The sequence below is a fragment of the Lolium rigidum genome, chromosome 5, assembly GCF_022539505.1.
Source record: "Lolium rigidum isolate FL_2022 chromosome 5, APGP_CSIRO_Lrig_0.1, whole genome shotgun sequence".
Classification (NCBI taxonomy): Eukaryota; Viridiplantae; Streptophyta; class Magnoliopsida; order Poales; family Poaceae; genus Lolium; species Lolium rigidum.
In genome coordinates, this window is record NC_061512.1 from 172,604,839 (window position 1) to 172,622,914 (window position 18,076).

General features: G+C 45.4%; 1 protein-coding gene across 1 annotated transcript in view; it reads left to right on the forward strand.

Moving 5' to 3' along the window:
- Window positions 1-17,646, forward strand: part of LOC124656716 — a 52,267-nt gene extending 34,621 nt beyond the window's left edge. Inside the window, exon 3 of the mRNA XM_047195413.1 lies at window positions 16,396-17,646. Coding sequence (XP_047051369.1) covers window positions 16,396-17,646 — 1,251 coding nt within the window. The remainder of the gene's footprint in view (window positions 1-16,395) is intronic.
- The last annotated feature ends 430 nt before the right edge of the window (window positions 17,647-18,076 follow it).

Consider the following 18,076-nt stretch of genomic DNA (forward strand, 5'->3'; position numbering starts at 1 on the left):
CCTCACCCCGTTTTTTGTCACGTCGATGCGCTCACAGTCGTCCATAGTGATGCCGGAGAGTGGCTCTTGGCCTGCCGTCTCCCAAACGTTCATGCCAGCCGTTGAGATCTCGGCTGAGTCATCTGCGTGGACGATCTCTACTTCATCTCCATCCCACTGTATTAAGCATTGATGCATCGTGGATGGAATGCAGCAGTTGGCGTGGATCCAATCTCTCCCTAGCAGGACAGCGTAGGTGCTCTTGCTATCGACAATGAAGAACGTCGTAGGGATGGTCTTCCTTCCTACGGTCAGATTCACGTTCAGAACACCTTGTGCTTCTGATGCTTGGCCGTTGAAATCGCTCAATGTGACGTTGGTCTTGATCAGATCCGAGTTAGAGCGTCCCAGACGACGTAGCATGGAGTATGGCATGATGTTGACTGCCGCTCCGGTGTCAACCAGCATCTTATTGACAGGCTGCCCATTGATATAACCTCGTAAGTACAGGGCCTTCAGGTGTCTGTAACTTCTTTCTCGTGGCTTCTCAAAGATAACTGGCCGCGGGCCGCAGTCAAGTTGTGCCACAGGTGCCTCCTCTGTTCCAGGAGCACTAAACTCCGCTGGAAGGATGAACACCATGTTTGTGCCAGCCGATGTCTCATCATCGGCTTTCTTTTGTTTGGGGCGCCACTCTTTCTTCTGTGGCCGACCCTCTTCGTCCAGAGTTCGCTGAATTTTCGCGGCTAGATCAGGCCGCGCTTTCCTCAACGTGTGCAGGTATAACCTTTCGGCTTCCTCCAAGCAACGTAGTCGCTGAACCCTACGCTTTTGGGAGTGGCTGAGTCCATCAGGGCACCACCTTGGCCGGTGGTACCTATCTTCTTCTTCTTCTTCTTCTAACTCCTCGAGATGTTCCACCCGAGAGGACTCAGCTTGCTTGTTCCGAGATGGGAGAGGTCCTAGACGCTTGAACGCTGACACGTCTCCTGTGCCCTTCTTCTTCTGTCTACATTCTGGGCAGTTGCCGATTGTGGGCAATCGGCTCAGTCCTGAATCCCAGCAGTGTTTGAAGAAGGGACAGTCCCAGTGCCTGTCCACGTCGTCCTGCTCTCTTGACTTTTCCTTGGCCTGGCGCTCATATCTTTCATCGTCTCGATCATGCCGACGATATCTCATGTTGTCTATGCTAGACCGACGATCTCTTTCGTCGTCGTCGTTGTATCACCGGCGTTGGCCGTACTGACGCTCATATTTGTTGAGGAGATGATCAGAGAGAGGTCGCTGATATCGTACATTCTTCACTTCTCCCTCTGTGATGTAGCACTTGCCATCGTGTCGGGGCCGGTCGCGCGGAATGGCCTCCTCCTTGTCCTTGCCACGAGAGCGGCTGCCCTCGTCTCTGTCCTTACCAGGGTGGTGCATGGGCCCTACCATGTTAATGCTGAACGAGAAACCTGGCTGGCACCTTCCGGGGTAAGTGTACTCCACCATGTTAACGGCGGGGAAGGGGTGTGTGTCGACTTTCATGGCGTACTGGCTGAAAATTAGACGCCCTTGTTCTATCGCCATTTGGATCTGCTGACGCCACACCCTGCAGTCGTTGGTGGTATGGGTGAACGTGTTATGCCACTTGCAGTATGGCTTTCCGTTCAGCTCCTGTGCCGTGGGGATTTTGTGGCCTTCGGGTAACTTTAGCTGCTTCTCCTTGAGTAAGAGGTCGAAAATTTGCTCAGCTTTGGTCACGTCGAAGTCAAACCCTCTTGGAGGACCTTGTGGCTTAACCCACTTGCAGGACACGGGGCTTGCCCCCCGAGTCCATTCAGCCACTGCTACCTCCTGATCCCCTGCAGAGTCTTGATCTTCCTCTGTCTCAACCAGGACTACCGCGCGCTTGAACTTGTCCTGGTACAACTTTGGGTGGCGCTGTTCATATAATGACAGTTTCTGAACCATATGCGCCAGTGAAGCGTACTCTGCTTGGGAAGCCATATCCTTGATCGGCGATGCGAGACCCACGACCGCCAACTCGACCGCTTCTTTTTCGGTCAAACGAGCCGAATAGCATCGGTTCCTGATGGTCCTGAAGCGCTGGATGTATTCCGACACTGTTTCTCCGCGCTTCTGTCGTACTTGTGCTAGATCGGCAATGCCAGCCTCGGAAGCCTCTGAGTGATACTGCATATGGAACTGCTCTTCCAGCTGCTTCCAAGTCCGGATTGAATCTGGTGGCATCGAGGTATACCACCCGAAAGCCGATCCTGTGAGGGACTGTGCGAAGAACCTCACACGTAATGGGTCCGATGCTGAGATCGTGCCCAACTGCGCCAAATATCGGCTCACATGCTCGATTGAACTGGAGCCATCTGACCCGCTAAACTTGGAGAATTCAGGGAGCCGATACTTGGGTGGTAGTGGGATCAGATCGTACTCGTTGGGGTACGGCTTGAAATAGCCGATTGCCCTCCTTTTCGGCACCATGCCGAACTGGTCTCTCAAGATTGCACTGATCTGATCCGCGGTGCTAGGCTGCGGGAGTCGAGCTACGAAGATTCGGCTGGAGTGGCATACTTAGCTAGCCACGCTTGCTTCTCAAGATCTGAGCTAGGCTGCAGGAGTTGAGCTTTGAAGGTTTGTTGGAGTGGCATACTTGGCTAGCCACGCCTGCTTCTCAAGATCTGATCCAGAAGCCCCTCCTGCTGTTCCAGAAATCCCTGCTGTTGCAGTCTGGTTCGTGAGTGCCCAGTTGCTGCAGTCTGGCACATATGTGCACGTGTATCCGTGCGGGATCTCCTTAGGCGCCTCATACAAGAACTGGTAATCACTAGGATCGCCACCGATCTTATAGACGATGAATGCCGATGAACTCGGCACTTCTGGTGCTGCCAGCGCGAACGGCAGCGGTGGTCGCGCCTGGAGTGGTATCTCTCCTTGGTGAGTCCCTAGAGCAGGTCCTGATGGAGAGTACTGATGCCTCATGATTTCCTGGACCACGCGAAGCGCGACACGCTCCAAGGCGTTCACCAGGCTCTCAGAATGGCGGTGTAGCGAATGAGCTACCATGTGATTAACCTCTCGACGCGAGGACACGGTGCGTTCTTCGAAGGGGTAGACAGATCCACTCCATCGAGCGCGCCTTCGGGTGAGAACCCTTTCCACCCGATGCCGTGTGAGCGGGTCCTCCGGAAAGAGCCGATGAGGTCGGCTTCGAAGATAGCTTTGACATCGTCATACTTCTTCTTGAGCTCCTCAGTCAGATCTTCGTACGTGACTGGATCTTCCGCCATCTCAGATGCAGATGGCGATGCAGTTGATGTCGAAGACTATCCCACCGGGCGTGCCAGAATGTGTTGGCGTCCAAAACCCAAGGGCGAGTAACGACGGGCAACACATAGAGCCGGGAGGCTCCCAGAACTGCGGTTGGCCCTGGTCCCTCGAGCGACGGCCCGCAAAGCTCCGGCACGCACGTCCGATGCTGGTGCAAGGGCGTGCCACTCGACCTATACCCGGTCGGGAAGGTGATGGATTGCTTCGCTTAGTTTCTGCATGGCATACACGTAAACATTAAATACGAGCCTCGATCGGCTCTCGGGTTGTCCTGTGAATCGGCTCAAGGAGCCGATCCACCCATGATTCGTATGAGATCTACGATAACATGGTGGTCCTGCTTGATCAATATGAAGCTAAAACGACCTACAACGATTTAGGGTTTTCACCACATAATCGGAACATCCTACACGTGATTGAGCCTGGCAGCCACGCAAGATGATAATAATACAGCCCTAGATAAGGCCTAAAAACCAACATGAAGTTGATTCCCGGAACATCTTATCTAGGGCTAGCAAACTACACCCTAAGTGCTACTGGATCCTTCAACCCGTTTGCAAGGCCTAACTATGTAGATATTAAACTAATCCTTGAAGAACAAGGAGCAATCGTAACGGATCGGATCTACTAAACAAGAATCAAGCAAGGTGCTGCCCTTACACCTAAGATAGGTGTAAAGGCAGCTAGATGTCTAAGGGTAGCATAGATAAAGCATATATCACGGTAGAACAATGCTAACCCTAACACATCTATGATAACTACGTTGCTCGCCATCAACAAGGCTTCAGCACGAGCAACGCATGAACAACGAATAAACGTATACTGCCTAGATCGCAAGATGCGATCTAGGCAGCATGATGCTTACCCGGAAGAAACCCTCGAAACAAGGGGTGGCGATGCGCCTAGATTGGTTTGTTGTGAACGTGATTGTCCTCTTTCTCAATAACCCTAGATACATATTTATAGTCCGTAGACTTTCTAACGTGGGAATAATCCCAACCGTGTACGAGCCAAATTCTACCTAACCAACACGTATCCTACTATATTTACAGATACACAGGCAAACTAGCCCAAACTTCGTGTACAAGGCCGATTCATGTATATCTTCCGTATATATTCTTCAAGCCCATCTTAATCACGGCCCACCTCTGATCAGGTCAAATTCTGGTGATAACAGTGGCCCAATCCTTTTTAGCACAAAGGACAAGCCGGTTTGTTTACTTATAATGACCAAACGTTCTCGGGGACACACGGGATTTTAGTCTAATGATTTCGCTACATATGGCTAATTAATCTTCATTGTTTTGATAAGTGTGGTGTGGGTGAACCTGTGCTAATGTACCGCCCTTCCTAGGACTAATACATACTTGTGATTATACCCCTTGCAAGCATCCGCAACTACAAGAAAGTAATTAAGATAAATCTAACCACATCCTTAAACTCTGAGATCCTGCTATCCCTCCTGCATCGATATACCAACGGAGGTTTTGGTTTCTGTCACTCCGGCAACCCCGCAATCGGCAAACGAGTACAAGATGCATTCCCCTAGGCCCATAAAGGTGAAGTGTCGTGTAGTCGACGTTCACACGACACCACTAGAAGAATAACACCACAACTTAAATATCATAACATTGAATATTACTCAACCATACTTCACTACTAACATTTAGACTTCACCCATGTCCTCAAGAACTAAACGAACTACTCACGAGACATCATATGGAACATGATCAGAGGTGATATGATAATTAATAACAATCTGCACATAAACCTTGGTTCAACGGTTTCACTCAATAGCATCAATAACAAGTAGAAATCAACACCGGGAGAGTTTCCCCTATCAAACAATCAAGATCAAACCCAAATTGTTACAGCGGTGACGATGTGCAGCGGTGGAGACGGCGGTGATGATGATGAAGATGATGATGATGGTGATGGAGATGATGTCCAGCTCGATGACGGTGACGATGGCGTCGATTTCCCCCTCCGGGAGGGAATTTCCCCGGCGGATCTCAGCCTGCCGGAGAGCTCTTTCTCTCTCGGTGTTCTCCGCCCCGCGAGGCGGCTATGACTCTTCGCGAGGTACCTCTGGAGCTTAGGTTTTCGGGACGAAGGCATACGCGAAGAAAAGGAGGCGAGAGGGGGCCGTGGGCCCCCTCCTCACGAGGCGGCGCGGCCGGGCCTTGGGCCGCGCCGGCCTATGGGGTGGGCCCACCTCGGGTCCCCTCGACTCCCCCTTCTGGCTCACTTCGTCTTCTGGAAAAATAGGATTTTTCGTATAATTTCCGTCAACTGTCGATCTTCCGAAATATTGCATTCTGACGGCGCTTTTTCCAGCAGAATCCTGGCTCCGGTGCTCGATCCTCCAATAATCATGAAACATGCAAAATAGATGAAATAACATAAGTATTATCTCCAAATATGAGATATATCAATGAATAACAGCAAATTATGATATAAAATAGTGATGCAAATTGGACGTATCAACTCCCCCAAGCTTAGACTTCGCTTGTCCCCAAGCGAAACTGAACTCGGTAAACAGGACCACATGTTTATGGAGTGAAGAGTCGATAAATAAAATACGGACAAGAAGCATCATATTCATTCACACAAGATATTCTAGTAAACAACTTCCTCATATAACTCAACTTGAAACAAGTACAAGGTAATCACAAATAAAGGTGCATAAGAAATCATAGTTGGTGATGGCAAACTTCGTTCTTGGTCAGAGAACAATTAACAGGTTATTCTTATCTATCGAGCAGCGCTCTCATGTTAAAGTTTATATGGCACAACTTGCATACTCAATCATAATAGTCTCCTCATGATCATTGATAACTTGCAAAGCTATATTCATTTAGATAAAACTTGCACTAAACAAGGAAGAATAAAAGACATGATGAAGCAAATCACAATATAATGGTTTGATCACAACTACTCAAATGCTTGCTTGAGATGGAGGGAAATAGGTTTACTGACTCAACATAAAGTAGAAGACAGGCCCTTCGCAGAGGGAAGCAGGGATTAAATCATGTGCTAGAGCTTCTTCAATTTTGAAATCATATAAAGAGAATAAAAGTAACATTTTGAGAGGTGTTTGTTGTTGTCAACGACTGGTAGCGGGTACTCTAACCCCCTTGCCAGACAAACTCTCGAAGAGCGGCTCCCATTAAGTTTTATTTTGGTTTAGCACTCCTTCCAACCTTGCTTTCACAAACCATGGCTAACCGAATTCTCGGGTGCCTGCCAACAATCTCATACCATGAAGGAGTGCTTTTTATTTTAGTTTTATTTAGATGACACTCCTCCCCTCCTTTGCTTTCTCAAGCCATGGCTAACCGAATCTTCGGGTGTCGTCCAACAATCACATACCATGGAGGAGTGTCTATTTAGGTTAATTAATTTGGGACTGGGAATCCCATTGCCAGCTCTTTTTGCAAAATTATTGGATAAGCGGATGAAGCCACTAGTCCATTGGTGAAAGTTGCCCAACAAGATTGAAAGATAAAACACCACATACTTCCTCATGAGCTATAAAACATTGACACAAATAAAGGGTAGTAAATTTTGAATTATTTAAAGGTAGCACACGAAGTATTTACTTGGAATGGCAGGAAATACCATGTAGTAGGTAGATATGGTGGACACAAATGGCATAGGTTTGGGTTAAGGTTTGGATGCACGAGAAGTATTCCCTCTCAGTGCGGGTTTTTGGCTAGCAAGGTTAATTAGCAAGCACAAGAGTTGAGGGAAACAAACAAATATACATGTGATAGAAACAATCATGCATCTTTCTTGTAAGCACAAACAATTTTAACTTCAGAATAATAAGCTATGAGCTAACAAGAAAGGAAGACAATGAAACAACTACATGTATTTCTCTTTTCTACTTAAACCTCAAGGTGTTGTTGCTATTGACCAATGCTAAGTTTGCCAAAACCAAATAGATTTATTCAATGCTCCCAAAGTGATACCAATACTAAAATCAAGATCAATCATATAATAGAGATTGCAAACTAAAATAAGGTGTGCAATATGTAAATGATAAGACTTCTCATTAATATTCCATAACGATAACTCACACCAAGGGATACATAGACAACCAACTAAAGGAGAGACACTTCCACACTGCAACCCATCTTATATGATAACTTTCCTACTCATGATATAACACTACTTAATAGTAAAAAGTAAAAAGGTAGTGATGATGTGATACCGTGGCACTCCCCCAAGCTTGGAACAAACCAAGGGGATGCCAATACCGATGATGAATTACTCCTTCGGTGATGGTGGTGATGAATTCCCATCATCAGACTTCCAAGGAAGAGGCTCTCCATCAACAAACGACATCTTGGTCTCGGGAATCCTGAAACTAGCAGCATGGCTTATGTGTTTAAACTTGTTTTCATACTCACAGTTCTGATTCTGAACATCATAGAGTTGAGCTTGGAGTTTGTTGGTGGTGTCGTGAAGTGAGAGGATGTCGCCCCATAGCTCTCGTGTTCAGCAATGAGTTCAGACACAATCTTGTGGAAGATATCCACCTCACGCTCAGCCATCTTCTTGTAGTTGAAGACCTCTTGTTCTAGCTTCTCCATCCTGTCTTCCAAGCTTCCTTCTCCCTTAGGACCCTGGACATCTTTGATCTGCAGCTCCCCATCAACGAGCAGCAACTCCTTGGGGTGCATCCTCAGCTCGTTCATGTACAAGTTGCCAACGTCCTTGCAGGAGCTGTCCTTCGGAGTTTCCGACGAAGACATGATACCTCTAGATCCGAAGCAAATCCTGGCAGAAACAACTCGAAACAAAACACGTCGAGAAAACGATATACGGACCTCCAGGGGTCCGGGGGATTATATAGCAGGAATTTTTATGTCACAAGGAAAGTACCAGGTCGAACCAGAGTCGGAAAGAGGCGACGAGGCGGCCAGCTCATAGGGCGGCGCGGCCTAGCTGGGGCCCGCGCCGGCCTATGGGGGCTCGCCCTCGTGCGTCTCCTCCACTCCGTTTCGATCTCGTAATTTTTCATATTTTCCAAAAACAGCAAAAATATTGTTCGGAAAGTAAATCGCGAACTTTTATTACCTGTACTGTTACCTATTCAAAGTCGAGTTCTGGCGGACTGTCAATTTGACCTTTGATGAAAGCCTCCGGTGTTTCCACTCGAATAATATCAACATCTACATTATAAGAATCACCTGAGATATAATGCTTGAGTCTTTGTCCATTCACCACTTGTGTGGCGTTGCCTTGGAGAGAGCTAATTTTAATTGCTCCCGAACGATACACCTCCTCAACAACATATGGTCCTTCCCATTTCGAGAGTAATTTCCCGCAAAGAATGCGAGACGAGACCGATACAATAGGACTTTATCCCCAATATTAAATTCTCTTTTTATAATCCTTCTATCATGCCATTTCTTAACTTTCTCTTTAAAGAGTTTAGCATTTTCATAAGCTTCACTTCTCCATTCATCTAGAGAACTTAATTGCAGCAACCTCTTATTACCGGCAAGTTTAGGATCTTTATTTAATTCTCTAACAGCCCAATAAGCTTTGTGCTCTAGTTCTAAAGGTAAATGACAAGCTTTTCCATAAACCATTTTATAAGGTGACATTCCCATGGGATTTTTATAAGCGAGTTATATAAGCCCATAGTGCTTCCTTCAATTTACTAGCCCAATTCTTTCTAGTTTTATTAACGAGTCTTTTCCAAGATAGATTTAATCTCTCTATTTGATAATTCTACTTGCCCACTAGTTTGAGGATGATAAGCGGAAGCAATTCTATGATTAATACCATATTTAGCAAGAGTTTTTCTAAAACCACCATGAATAAAATGAGAACCTCCATCTGTCATAATATATCTAGGAACTCCAAATTGAGGAAAAATAATATCTAAAAGCATTCTTAAAGAGGTCTCACCATCAACACTTTTTGTAGGTATGGCTTCCACCCATTTAGTAACATAATCAACAGCAACAAGTATATGAGTGTTACCTTCTGAAGAGGGAAAAGGTCCCATGAAGTCAAATCCCCAACAATCGAATGGTTCAATAACAAGAGTATAATTCATAGGCATTTCATTGCGTCTGGAGATATTTCCAACCCTTTGGCATTCATCACAAGATAAAATAAACTTTCTTGCATCTTTGAAGAGAGTCGGCCAATAAAAACCTGATTGTAGAACCTTTTGCGCGGTTCTTTCTCCGGCGTGATGTCCTCCATAAGCACTACCATGACATTTACTCAATATCTCTTGTTGTTCATATTCGGGAACACATCTTCGCAGAATACCATCCACTCCTTCTTTATATAAGTGTGGGTCATCCCAAAAATAATGCCTCAAGTCATAAAAGAATTTCCTCCTTTGCTGGGCTGAAAAGGTTGGAGGCAAGTACTTGGAAACAATAAAGTTAGCATAATCAGCATACCAAGGGCTATCTCGCGAGCTCACCTTTATTACAGCCAATTGTTCATTTGGAAAACTATCATTAACAGGAACAAGATCATAAGCAATATTTTCCAATCTAGACAAATTATCAGCAACAGGATTATCAGCACCTTTCCTATCTACAATATGCAAATCAAATTCTTGCAACAGAAGTACCCATCTAATAAGCCTTGGCTTAGCATCTTTCTTTTGCATAAGGTATCTAATTGCAGCATGATCAGTATGAATTGTAACTTTTGAATCAACAATATAAGATCTAAACTTATCACAAGCAAACACTACAGCTAACAATTCTTTTTCAGTAGTAGCATAATTTCTTTGAGCAGCATCAAGGGTTTTACTAGCATAATGAATAACATTCAATTTTTTATCTACTCGCTGTCCAAGAACAGCGCCTACAACAAAATCACTAGCATCACACATAATTTCAAAAGGTAAGTTCCAATCAGGAGGTTCAACTATAGGAGCAAGTTGTTAAGGCTTTCTTTAGAGTTTCAAAAGCTTCCTTACAATCATCATCAAAAACAAAAGGTACATCTTTTTGAAGAAGATTAGTAAGAGGCTTTGAAATCTTGGAGAAGTCTTTAATAAACCTCCTATAAAACCCGGCATGACCAAGAACACTACGAATACCTTTAACATCCCTAGGATAGGGCATCTTCTCAATTGCTTCAACTTTAGCTCTATCAACTTCAATACCTCTCTCGGAAATTTTATGTCCCAGTACAATTCCTTCATTAACCATAAAGTGGCATTTCTCCCAATTAAGAACAAGGTTAGTTTCTTCACATCTCTGCAAAACTTTATCAAGGTTCCGCAAGCAATTATCAAAAGAATTCCCATAGACGGAAAAATCGTCCATGAATACCTCTACAATACTCTCACAAAAGCCATGAAAAATAGCAGACATGCATCTTTGAAAAGTAGCGGGAGCATTACATAGACCAAAAGGCATACGTCTATAAGCATAAGTTCCATAGGGACAAGTGAAAGTGGTTTTCTCTTGATCCTTAGTTTTAACAGACAATTTGTGAGAACCCGGAATAACCATCAAGAAAGCAAAAATGAGTATTTTTAGATAACCTTTCTAACATTTGATCAATAAAAGGCAAAGGGTAATGATCTTTCTTAGTAACCTTATTAACTTTTCGATAATCAATGCACATTCTATACCCTACAACTACTCTTTGAGGTATGAGCTCATCATTATCATTAGGCACAACAGTCATTCCTTTGGTGGTGGTGTTGTACCCAGATCTTCCACCGGTAAATCATGCTTAAGAATAGGTTGACGAAGGAAAATTTCATCAAGCTCATCTCTTTCTTCCCTAAAAACTTCACTCTCACTATTCTCCAAATGTTGCTGCAAAGGATTATTAGGAGCAAGAGCAATAGATGCACACTGTTCAACTTTAAAGTCATTATTAGGCGGATCAATTTTATAAGGAGTTTTGGCAAATTTAGAGAAGTTAAACTCATAAGATTCACCAGCAAATTTAGTCAAAATTTTCTCTTTCTTGCAATCTATAATAGCTCCACAAGTATTTAGAAAAGGTCTAGCAAAAATGATAGGACAATATTTACTAGCAGCAGAACCAAGTACCAAAAAGTCAGCAGGATATTTAATCTTACCACATAGAACTTTCACATCTCGAACAATACCAATTGGAGAAATAGTTTCTCTATTAGCCAGCCGAATAACCACATCAATATCTTCAAGTTCACAAGAACCAATTTCGTGCATAATCTCCGTGTAAAGCTCATAAGGAATAGCACTAATACTTGCACCAATATCACATAAACCATAATAACAATGATCACCAATTCTAACAGGTAGAATAGGAATACTAGCTTGCTTGGACTTATTAGGATGTGAAACAATACTGGAAGCATCTTCACAGAAAATAATATGACCATCCTCCACATTTTCAGTCACAAGATCTTTAACTATTGCAACAGCAGGTTCAACTTTTATTTGTTCTTCGGGTTCTATAGGTTTCTTTTCACTTTTATGAACCGCACTATTTATAACAGAGTACTCCTTCATTTTAGCAGGGAAAGGAGTTTTTCAATATAAACTTCAGGAATAACATGATCAACAGTTTCAACTACAACACATTTATTTATAGATGAATCAATTTTATCTTTATACGGTTCATGATACTTATCAAAATTCTTCTTAGGCAATTCATAATGAGAGGCAAAAGTTTTATAAAGATTTGCAGCAACTTGAGAATCAAGACCATAAGTAGCACTCATATTACAAAATTTATCAGTATCCATAAAAGCTTCAATGCATTTATAATCATAATTTATACCTGATTCTCTATCTTTGTCGTTCTCCCATCCTTCAGTATTCTCCTGGATCCGATTAAGAAGGTCCCTTTTAAACTCTTCTTTGTTGCGCGTGAATGATCCGGAACAAGAATTATCCAAGCAAGGTCTTGTCTTCAAAAGAAAGTCTTGCATAGAAATTATCAATAATAATATTACCGGAAGCTCATGAATGGGGCATTTGAGCATTAAAGACTTCAATCTCCCCCACGCTTGGGCAATACTCTCTCCTTCATGAGGCCAAAAATTATATATGCGATTCCGATCTTTGTGAATCTCACTTGGAGGATAGAACTTAGAATAAAACCGGGGCACAATATCATTCCATTCAAGAGAATCCCCATTATCCAAGTAATTTATACCAATGCGCCGCTTTACCGGACAAGCGATATAGAGAATAGTTTCTTCCTCACTTCATCCATAGCTATACCTGCACACTTGAATAAACCGCATAATTCATGTAAGAACAGTAAATGATCTCCAGGGTGGACAGTTCCATCCCCTGTATAACGGTTATCCACTACACGTTCAATAATTTTCATAGGTATTTTGTATGGTATTTCTTCCTCACCTGGCGCCTTATCCACAACCTTTGCAGTAGTAGTAGATTTCCCAAATAAACATTCAAGAGAAGATCTCTCCATAATGAATTATAGCAGCAGGCAGAAATAAAATCAGCACAAACAGTAGAGATTTCCCTTACCAATTCCACTTACCAATAGCGCTTCACTCCCCGGCAACGGCACCGTGAAAATAGTCTTGATGACCCACAAGTATAGGGGTGTATCGTAGTATCTTCGATAAGTAAGAATGTCGATCCCAACGAGGAGCGAAGGTGTTGACAAGCAGTTTCGATGAAGGATTCACTCGTAAATGCTCACGTGACAAGTATTCGGGGGTTTTGATGTAACAGATGAATAAAGTACGAGTAAGTAAAGTGCGAGAGTAACAATTGCAGCGAGTGGCCCAATCCTTTTTAGCACAAAGGACAAGCCGGTTTGTTTACTTATAATGACCAAACGTTCTCGAGGACACACGGGATTTTAGTCTAATGCTTTCGCTACATACGGCTAATTAATCTTCATTGTTTTGATAAGTGTTGTGTGGGTGAACCTGTGCTAATGTACCGCCCTTCCTAGGACTAATACATACTTGTGATTATACCCCTTGCAAGCATCCGCAACTACAAGAAAGTAATTAAGATAAATCTAACCACAGCCTTAAACTCTGAGCTCCTGCTATCCCTCCTGCATCGATATACCAACGGAGGTTTAGGTTTCTGTCACTCCGGCAACCCCGCAATCGGCAAACGAGTACAAGATGCATTCCCCTAGGCCCATAAAGGTGAAGTGTCGTGTAGTCGACGTTCACACGACACCACTAGAAGAATAACACCACAACTTAAATATCATAACATTGAATATTACTCAACCATACTTCACTACTAACATTTAGACTTCACCCATGTCCTCAAGAACTAAACGAACTACTCACGAGACATCATATGGAACATGATCAGAGGTGATATGATAATGAATAACAATCTGAACATAAACCTTGGTTCAACGGTTTCACTCAATAGCATCAATAACAAGTAGAAATCAACACCGGGAGAGTTTCCCCTATCAAACAATCAAGATCAAACCCAAATTGTTACAGCGGTGACGATGTGCAGCGGTGGAGACGGCGGTGATGATGATGAAGATGATGATGATGGTGATGGAGATGATGTCCAGCTCGATGACGGTGACGATGGCGTCGATTTCCCCTCCGGGAGGGAATTTCCCCGGCGGATCTCAGCCTGCCGGAGAGCTCTTTTCTCTCTGGTGTTCTCCGCCCCGCAGAGGCGGCTGTGACTCTTCGCGAGGTACCTCTGGAGCTTAGGTTTTCGGGACGAAGGCATACGCGAAGAAAAGGAGGCGAGAGGGGGCTGTGGGCCCCCTCCTCACAGGGCGGCGCGGCCAGGCCTTGGGCCGCGCCGGCCTATGGGGTGGGCCCACCTCGGGTCCCCTCGGCTCCCCCTTCTAGCTCACTTCGTCTTCTGGAAAAATAGGATTTTTCGTATAATTTCCGTCAACTGTAGATCTTCCGAAATATTGCATTCTGACGGCGCTTTTTCCAGCAGAATCCTGACTCCGGTGCTCGATCCTCCAATAATCATGAAACATGCAAAATAGATGAAATAACATAAGTATTATCTCCAAATATGAGATATATCAATGAATAACAGCAAATTATGATATAAAATAGTGAATTGGACGTATCAGCGGCCAGGGGCTGGGCCGCGCCGCCCTGGCGTGTCGCCGCCTCGTCGCCCCACTTCGTATCTCCCCCGGTGTTCTGGAAGCTTCGTGGAAAAATAAGATCCTGGGCGTTGATTTCGTCCAATTCCGAGAATATTTCCTTACTAGGATTTCTGAAACCAAAAACAGCAGAAAACAGCAACTGGCTCTTCGGCATCTCGTTAATAGGTTAGTGCCGGAAAATACATAAATATGACATAAAGTATGCATAAAACATGTAGGTATCATCAATAAAGTGGCATGGAACATAAGAAATTATCGATACGTTGGAGACGTATCAAAGGACAACGCGAGCAAGGTTACATCTCGGTCTGAAGAGTAAAAGGTACGCCACTCTGAGCGTGTACCGAACCTGTAGCCGCCATTGATGGCGTATTTGTTGCATCTGCATGGCCGAGGTGAATCATATCGCATACGTGCACAGAGGGTGGTGCACAGTGTGACAGACCCTAAAAGATCCAACGGCGAGAAACTTCTCCAAATCTCTCCACAAAAATCTAACCCCAAAACTGTTGAAAGAACACAATCGCACGTGATCTGAGAACCATCAGCCTATTGTTTGATTTCGATTCAATCTTGATGTCCGATTAATCAGAAGGAGTGATCTAATCCCCCACGATGTTGATGAACCCATGACCACGAGTGAGATGTACGCAAGGACACGGGAGAAATACACCGCCCTTCGCTGCAGAGGAGAAAGTGTACCTGCACACACCAGTGGTAATGGCAGCAGCGGTGGTGGTGGCGGTGGTAGATCGGTAGAGTTTCCCTTCGCGGCTGATGTCATCCACCGTGAGTGTGTACTATGTAGCCAAGTGATTGATGTTCTGATTGATTAAGAAGGAGATTCATGTTCTTATTGACCGAGAAACGAGAATCTCTAAGTTTCCATGCTTAGAACAAGTACGGTTCAGATCGATTGAGTTTTGTGTGGTGGCCTAGTTGAAGAATTATTATAAGTAGAGGTTCCAAATCAAAAAAAAAAAAAATCAAACTATCGTCTGCGAGGATTGGAGCGTCGCCCCCCCCCACCGATGTGGTTCATCGTCTTCTAATCTCCGCTGTTTGCGGCGATCTATCATTGCGGCGCTTCAACGAGGCTTGGTCCTCTATGGATCTGAGCACATGAACCAGCGACTGGCCATGCATCTTTGTTTTCCTTCCTTGGACGCTGACGTTTCGATGAAGATAGAGCGCAATTGCATTTTCTGTAATGGAGGAAGTAGTTGTTATCCTTCTGAATGTTACTACTGATGTTGTTTTCCTTATCTAAAAAATCCGATATTGCATAAAAAAAAATGAGTTCGTTGGATGAGGCGTTTTGGCATCCGGGAGCATATGTTTCTTGTTTTTAAAGTATCTTTTAAACACAGTTGAAAATGTTACGAACAAAAGATTAACATGTATATCTCGATATCATATGTGCTTAGAAAGTAGTTTCTCAGAAAAAGCGACATTTTGTGTGTGGTCTTGAAAAAAAGAAAAATTGGTGTTTTAAAAAAAACTTTTCACTAGACATTTTTTTTATGTTTTTTACACAAGACATAAAAAAATATTAGTTTTCCACAAAACTTGGCGTGCATACATATAATGTCGACATATACGCATCAATTTTTTAGTTAGATTTTTTGAGCAATTTAAAATATTTTTTCTACCTAGCAGGGGCATATGCTCTCACGTTCAGTTCGTGCTCTGCTTCAACCGGCCGGTTGCGGTAAAACCGCGTTCAATCACATACCTATATTCTATTCTCTGGCGCAGTGCAAGCATTGACCCAGATTTAGGTTCCGTGGGACGCAAGGACATGCTCTCCAAATCGCGTTGCGAAGCCATTTTAAATAGTTAATGATTGCTCACTGAATCGGCTATAAGACCTATACCTACGTGTTCAGAGGATTTACATTCCCATAAATCAAGAAGCTTTCCGGGAGCTGCGTGTCAATGGCGGGCCGCGGGCGACGACGGCGCAGCAACAAGCTCAAGACGGCGTCGACGAAGAGGAAGAGCGACATACTGCCGCCTGGGCCAACGAGCGTCCACCACATTCCCGATCACCTCCTCGAGCTGCTCCTCCTCCGCGTGGATTCTTCCCTCACCATCCTCCGTGCCGCCTTCACCTGCAAGCGCTGGCGCCGCATCGTCGCGGACACCGCTTTCCTGACCCGGTTCCGCTCCCTCCACGCGGCTCACGTCCACGGCCACTACCATGTCGTCGACCCCTACCGCGAGAAGTTGACGCCCGATGAGAACAACCACGTCTTCGTGCCAGAGCCCTCCACGGCCGGTGCCATCGACAGACGCCACTTCTCCCTCGATTTCCTCCCGGAACTCGACGGCTCCTCGTCCTGGGAGCTCGCCGACAGCCGCGGGGGCCTCCTCCTCCTCTACCGCTCGAGAAGAGACCGGTCCTGGCGGTTCCGCTTCCCCGACCTCGTCGTCTGCGAGCCGCTCTCTCGGCGGTACCAGGGGATCGCCTACCCGCCGGAGATGCGTCTCCACCTCTGCTTCGGCGCGTTCCTGCTCGACGGCGCTTCCGTCGACGACACGGGTGGCTGCATCGGCATGTCCAACTTTCGCGTGATCGTCGCGGTCTACGAGTACGTCAATTATGTCCGTGGCGCGCCCCGCGCGTGCGTCTTCTCCTCCGGCGTCGACGGCGGCTGGAGCCTGGGGCAGAGCGCGGCCAGCGTCCCCCTCCCGGCGTTTGGCGTGCTCAACTTCGTTGGGCGCACGCGCTGGTCTCTCTACTGGGCGATGGAGCGCGACGGCGTCGTGCTCGCTCTGGACGAGACCACCGCGGAGTTCTCGCTCGTCGCGTTTCCGGACGACGTCGTGGGGATGACGCACGAGTGGTCAACCTTCTGGGTCGTCGGTGGCGAAGACGGCGCGGTGCGCGTCGTCCGCGTGATCGACAGAGACCTCGTGGTCTTTGCGCGTCTCCAGGGCAGCGACGAGTGGGTGAAGGAGAAGCCTGTGAGGCTGCTCGAGGCGGCCTCGGGGCTGCCGGGACGCGATGAGACCGACTTCCAGCAGCCAGCCGTGATTGTTGCGGCGAACGACACGTCCGTCCTCCTGACACCGAGAGGGGAGACCTGGCTTTTCTCCGTCGAGCTCGACACGCAGGAGGCGGAGCGCACGCACGAGAGGAACAAGTACGCGGGGCCGGCGTACCCGTACGAGCTTCCGTGGCCACCGGCCTTGGAGGCTTGCCGCGCTGCCGATCACCGGCGCCCAAGGAGATGCCGCTGAGTCTCGGTCGGCTGACATGCTTATTAAGGCGTGTACTACTTTAGTTTCAGCGTCCAGTTTTATTTTACATTTTTCACTAGAAAAAATAATCTGTGCAATCATAAGAAAATCTCAGTAGCAATTTACGTGTAACTGAAAAAGACTCACTTGCAATCCACATGTAAGTGGAAATTCTTAGTTGCGATGCATTCGTAACTGGAAAAATATCCGTTGCAACCCACATATATATGAAAATTCTTAGTTGCAACATATGCGTAACTGGAAAAATCTCATTTGCAACGCTCATGCAATTGGAAAAAGAAATCAGTTGCAATCCACATGTAACTTGAAATTCTTAGTTGTGACGCAGATGTAACTAGAAAAATCTCAGTTGCAACCCATATGTATGTAAAAATTCTTAGTTGCAACATATACGCAACTGAAAAAATAT